The following is a 6387-nucleotide window of genomic DNA, read 5'->3' on the forward strand; positions in this document are numbered from 1 at the left end:
CACCTCAGCTGGGACTTTTAGCAGGCTTGGGCCTCCCACACAGCAACTTCCCCAGGAACTAGTAACGCAAAGAAAATGCATATTAACTGAAAATAAACCAAACAAGGTGACAAGAATGAGTCAGCTAAAAGTGTGCACCCAATCAGTTAACCCCCCCTGCCAAACTTGCTAAGAAAAATGTGAAATATAAAAGAAATGGTAAATATTACAAATAAAATGATTTAACTGAAATGAAGAAAAAGGTTACCAGACCGGGCTCAGTGTGTGGCTGCCTAGGCGGCCATCACACAGTGATAAACACACATATGCATATATTAAAAGAAAAGTATCATAAAAACGTAACACTAACTAGAGACTGCTGCTTTGGTTTTCCATACAAGTGATGATCCCAGTTAAATACCCATTTACTGAGTCAACTGTGTCGAGTAAAACAAGCACACCCTGAAGAAGGTAGGGACCAGTTTCTCGATTTATCTCGTATTCTATTAGCTGGAGAATGTTTGACAGACAGCTCTTTCAGCAACCCAAGAGAAAGGAAGAAATATCCCAGAGCAGATGTTTTGAGAGAGCAGAGAATGTGTCTGACCGAGGGGAAGAGACCAAGTCTGAGCGCAGGAGATTTGAACCTGCAACCCTAAACCTGAGAAGAGGAGCAGAGTTTTTAAAGGAAGACGATATATTTGAGAGCAAGAGGGGACTTTGAGTGTGAAAGCAAGTTTTGAGAAAATAACCTCAAATGAACTTTGCACTGCCCACTAGTGGATGAACTGACTTAACAACCATGGCGATGTAAAAGACACATGGAAGTATGAGGACAGCAATATGACGTTTGAAAGGACTCCATTGTTTATGTACATAAAGGAGCATAAATGGGCCTTAAGGTGTTTTTATATTTTTTGTTGTGCTCGTCACTCAGCCATCCTTCAGTCATGACTGCACAACTCTAACATTCCCACATTGGTTTCCTGTTATTTCTGTGTCTTTGTACAGGAGGCCCTGACAGCCAGGCTGGATAAGATCACCAACATGTGAGATCTAGTTCATTATGGGACAGTTTCCCTTTTACTATGCCTTTTTCTTTCCTTTCCTGATTCCAGAGTATTTTGGCTTGACTTGTTACAAACCCAAATTCCAATGAAACAGGGACATTGTGTAAAACGTAAAGAAAAACAGAAAACAATGATTTTTGTTTTAAGACTTGTGTTTAATGTTCAAACTAATAAATATTCATTGACTAGGAATATTTTGAATCCTATATCTGGAAAGCATTCTAATAAAACTTGGACAGGGTCAACAAAGACTGAGAAAGTTGAGGAGTTCTCTAGAACAGGGCTACTCGATCCCACAAGGCATGCAGTCCTGCAGGTTTTCAATGTGTCCCTGCTCCAACACACCTGACTCAGTTAAATGAGGCATTGTGCACAGCTTCATGGGTTGTATTTAATTTGAGTCAGGTGTGTTGGAGCAGGGGAACATTAAAGCCTGCAGGACTGCCCCCCTCACGGGACAGAATGTTTTGTGAACAAATGACTGTGTGAATAGTTTGACAGTTTAAGAACATTTCTCAGTGTAGATTTTAGTGATTTCATGCTACAAACGAAAGATGCTACGAACCTTTAAACTTGTTATTCTTACAGACTTGTTTATTTTTCTGTTTATTTAACATGATGTTGTACAATTTAGCAACTTTTGTTTGTTTGTGTAGGTTGAAAACTACTTCTGATCTCCTGAAGAACAGCGAGTCCGCTGACACATCCAGCAAATAAATCCTGATAAATGATCTTATCTTAAGTTAATGTTATGTAACATTAGGCTGCTTCTTTCAGCTTGCTATGTTACTTTGCTAACAAGCAAACCTTAACTTGTAGGCAACACGTAGAAGTCCACAAAATGAGAACAGAGTCGACAATGTGGTCTTTTCCTGGTCCACAGTTGATTTATTTTTAAAAATATATATTTTTTTTTTGCTGTGTTTTTACACAAAAGTGAAAGTAATAAAGAAATGTACAAATTCATGTTTAATGACTTGTTCATGTGTCTGTTTACTTTGTGTTGTATGCTGTAAAATGCTGTAAACTGTAAAACCTGCGTTACCACTCTAGTTTAGCTATCTGTTTCAGACTGAATATAAAAAGTCCAATGTCCAATATTATTCTGATTAATATATTATGAGATAGGACTGCTCAGTGTTGTTGTGTAATGACTAAATAAATGTAAATTGTGATATATAAGGATGTTTAGAGAAACCTTCTGATCGTCTGTGTTTATTTGTTCTGTGACTGTGAGGAAAACCAGCTGAAAGCAGCTTCCAGGCTTCGGGTCTATCCTGTAGGTTCTTTAAAGCAACTTTTAATGTTTCATGTTCAGAACAGAGCTGTGAATGCTTCAGAAATTCAAAGCAGAGCAAACATAAGCCGTTTCCGCTCTAGGACACAATCACAGCACAGCAGGAGGATGGTTATGATCTTCTCCTGGCTGGAAATGCAACGGACCATGAAGGAGGCAGTGTTTGAGGTAAAGAGCATTAAGTTAGAATGATGAGTTGCTATAGGCAAGGCAAGGCAGTTTATTTGTATAGCACATTTCACGTACAGGACAATTCAAAGGGCTTTACATAAAACAAAGGCATTACAGATATTTAGAAATAGTAAAAGGCATCAACACAATCACAATAATAAATGACATTAAAATGATTAAAGACAAGATAAGTTAAAAAAAAAAAAACATGCAGATTTCATGCATAGGCGCATGAGAAAAATGTTTGTAACCTGGATTTAAAAATGTCTACATTTGGTGAAAGTTTAATCTCCACTTCGTTCCACTTGTTTGCAGCATAACAGCTAAATGCTGCTTCTCCATGTTTAGTCTGGACTCTGATTTGGACTAGTTGACCAGAGTCTTTGGATCTAAGAGCTCTGCTAGGTTTATATTCTCTGAACATATCACAGATGTATTCTGGGCCTAAACCATTCTGGGATTTGTAAACAATCAGAAGGGTTTTAAAATCTATTCTGTGACTGACTGGAAGCCAGTGTAAAGATTTTAAAACTGGTGTGATGTGTTCAGATCTCTTAGTCCTGGTGAAAACTCTAGCAGCAGCGTTTTGGATGAGCTGCAGATGTTTAATGCTCTTTTAAAGTCCTGTTAAAAAACCATTACAGTAATCCAGCTAACTAGAGATGAATGCATGGATGAGTTTCTCTTGGTCTTTCTGGGAGACTAAACTTTTAGTTCTGTTGATGTTTCTGAGCTGGTAAAAAGCTTCTTAGTGAAGCTTTAATGTGGCTGCTGAAAGTCAGGTCTGAGTCTATCAACACTCCAAGGTTATGAACTTGGTTGGTGATTTTAAGAGCCCGAGTCTCCAGGTGTTTACCAACGCTGACCCTCTTCTCTTTGCTACCAAACAGAATAATCTCAGTTTTGTCTTCATTTAATTGTAGAAAATTCTCCTTCATCCAGGTGTTTATTTGCTCCAGACACTGACACAATAAGTCTATTGAACTGCAGTCATCTGGTGACAGAGACACATAAAGTTGGGTATCATCTACTTAACTTTGATAATTAATGCTATAGTTCTGTAATATTTGACCCAAAGGGAGCATAAAGAAGTTGAACGGAAGAGGTCCAAGGACTGACCCCTGGGGGACTCCACAAGTCATGGCCACTCGCTCAGATTCAAAGCTGTTGATCGTAACAAAATAACTCCGGTCTTCTAAATATGACCTGAACCAGTTAAGTTTTCAAACCTGTGCAACAGGATTCTGTGATCTACAGTATCAAATGCAGCACTGGGATCCAACAGATCCAGGACTGATACTTGACCAGAATCAGTATTCAACCTAATGTCATTTAACACTTTGACCAGAGCTGTTTCAGTGCTGTGATGAGGTCGGAAGCCGGACTGAAATTTATTAAGATTTCCACTTTCATTTAAAAAGTCATTAAGCTGGTGAAATACAACTTTCTCAATAATCTTGGAAATGAAAGAGAGGTTAGAGACAGGTCTAGAGGCATCTAGAGTCCTTTTCTTTAGGAGTGGCTTAATAGCAGCTATCATTAGTGACTTGGGAAACATGCCTAATGCCAGTGAGATGTTTACTATAAGTAGGAGATCACTTTCTACTGAGGTAAAAACAGTTTTTAAAAAGTCAGATTGCATCATGTCCAGAGTGCATGTTGTTGATTTCAAATGCCAAACTGTTTCTTGTAGGATTTTAAATCAACAATTTTCAATTGCGACATAACATCAGAAATATTTCTGGGTTTTAGACACAGACTAGTTTTCTTGTTTGCTTCTTTTTCCTTTTCCTTTTGTTTTTAATGTTAAATTATGCTTCTTGTATTCTGTAAAGCACTTTGAATCACCAATTGTTGTGCTACACAAACAAACTTGCCTTGCCTTCTTGACCCTACTGGGTCTGCCCATGTTGTCAACCAGGGGTTGTGCAGGCTCCGGCTCAGAGGGTGGAGCTGAAGGAACAGCGCCTGTGACGATGTCCTGTGCATGTTCTGGAACCAGAGAGGTGAGAAACACTCCATATGTGTCCATCCCCCAGCACACAGGAACTTGCACCAGTTTTCTGAATCACCCTGGCAGGTGCATGAAACTTTGACAGTTCTTTCTTGACATGGAAAAGTTTCCTCAAGCTGACCAGACTTCCTTCTTTGATCTTTGCTACTTGCGCTCCTCTCTTAACATCAGCGTAGATTTTTGATGCATTGTGTCTGGAATTATCTCACAGCTGCTTCTCTGGTAGTGGTGAAAATTTGCTTGCTGGGCCAATGTCAACTTTTGTGCTTCATATGGTGACCTCCCTGTGGTGCTGTGTGGAGATGCATGGTATGTGAGCAAGGGTTTCTATTGTTTCCTCTCCTGCTCAGCATTGAGGAGTGTTTCTTTTAGAACATGGTTTCAGCGTTCTATGGCTCCATTCGGTTGAGGATAATAAAGAGACACCTTCCTGTACTTGATGTCTCTTACTGCTAGGAATGTTGCAAACTCACTTGAGGTGAATTGTGTCACATTATCACTAATGAGCTCTGTAGGGTTGCCAAACCTGGAGAATATTGTAGACATGAAAACTGTGATCGCTGTGGTTGTGATGGAAGGAGTGAAAGTGACCTCTGGCCACTTAGTGTAATAGTTAATCCATGTCACTGTCACTGCAATCACAGGATGCTGACTCAAATGGTTGGTCAATGTTGATTCCCACTGTCTTCCATGTTACATCAGGCAGTGGAATCGGCTGCAGGAGAATGGATTTTGGTACTTTCATCATTCATCTGACATTATCACGCATGCACAAATGCCCTCCTGCACACACATGTTTATACATGCCACCAGTATAAGTCCTACAGTTTCTGCTTAGTGCAGATAATGCTCTGCTGGGTTTCATGTGCCAGATTAACAAGCTGCTTTCTTAGAGCCACAGGAACCAGCCGTCGCTAAGGGCCACTGAACACCATTGCATCTTGGGCTGAGAGTTCATCTATGGCAGCAAAATAAGGCCTGGGCATTGCAGGTAGAGACTTTGCCATCTTAGGCCATCCCCTTTTCATCTCCACAGTAAGTTTAGGACACAACTCACATGCCATAGTGAGGTCTGTGAGTGAGAAGGTCTTCAGTTCTGTATCTAGCAGAGTTAACAACTCCGTCACTGGCTCTGTGTTCTCTACTGGTGGGAGAGGCAACCTGGAGAGTCAGCAGCATAAATTTGTGCACCAGTATGATACACCACATCAAATGTAAAATACAGAAGTCTAGCGACACACATTCCTGCACGTCACAGTCTTTTTGTAGCTAGCAGTGTGGTCAGTGCTTGATGGTCTGTGCACAGTCTGAATCTTTTCCCCCACAGAAAAGTCCTTCACCTGGTTGGAAGGCTGGGGTTAAAACCTGCCAGTGCTGGACTGTTTATGATGCAAGCCTTTACTGCGTTGAAGCTCGCCTGTGCAGCTGCAGGCCATCTGAATGTATCATCATGCAGGCATTCTTGCTTGGGCTCCACCAAAGATGCATATTTTTGCACACATTTTGAATACCATGTGAGTCCTAGGAGTGAGCGCAGACTGGTGGCATCTCTTGGTACTGGAGATTCTGTGATAGCTTCAAGATGATCCTCATTTGGCAACAAGCCTTGGGCTGAAGTTATGTGCCTGAGAAACTTTAGATATTTCTGTTTGAAATGGCTCTTTTCAGTATTGAGTTGGAGACCAGCTTCCTGGAGAGCAGCTAGCACTGTCTGCAGGTTGTCATCATGTTCTTGCTGGTCCCTGCCATAAACTATTATGTCATCCAGATAGTTGTGGACCCCCCTTGAGGTCTTTCAGCACCATGAACATGAGCATGGATAATGAGCTGAGCTGAACACAGACAGATTGGTATTC

At 40.7% G+C, this 6387-nt stretch overlaps 1 protein-coding gene across 2 annotated transcripts in view; it reads left to right on the top strand.

The window, feature by feature from the left end:
• cep44 (centrosomal protein 44) overlaps positions 1 to 2213 on the top strand; it is a 24981-nt gene extending 22768 nt beyond the window's left edge. For both annotated transcript variants that reach the window (XM_041981882.1, XM_041981883.1), the window contains exons 10-11: positions 991 to 1028; positions 1706 to 2213. In XM_041981882.1, the coding sequence (XP_041837816.1) occupies positions 991 to 1028; positions 1706 to 1766 (99 nt within the window). In that variant the 3' untranslated portion in view covers positions 1767 to 2213. The remainder of the gene's footprint in view (positions 1 to 990; positions 1029 to 1705) is intronic.
• Positions 2214 to 6387: the final 4174 nt, after the last annotated feature.

The sequence above is a fragment of the Melanotaenia boesemani genome, chromosome 4 (genome assembly GCF_017639745.1).
Source record: "Melanotaenia boesemani isolate fMelBoe1 chromosome 4, fMelBoe1.pri, whole genome shotgun sequence".
NCBI lineage: Eukaryota > Metazoa > Chordata > Actinopteri > Atheriniformes > Melanotaeniidae > Melanotaenia > Melanotaenia boesemani.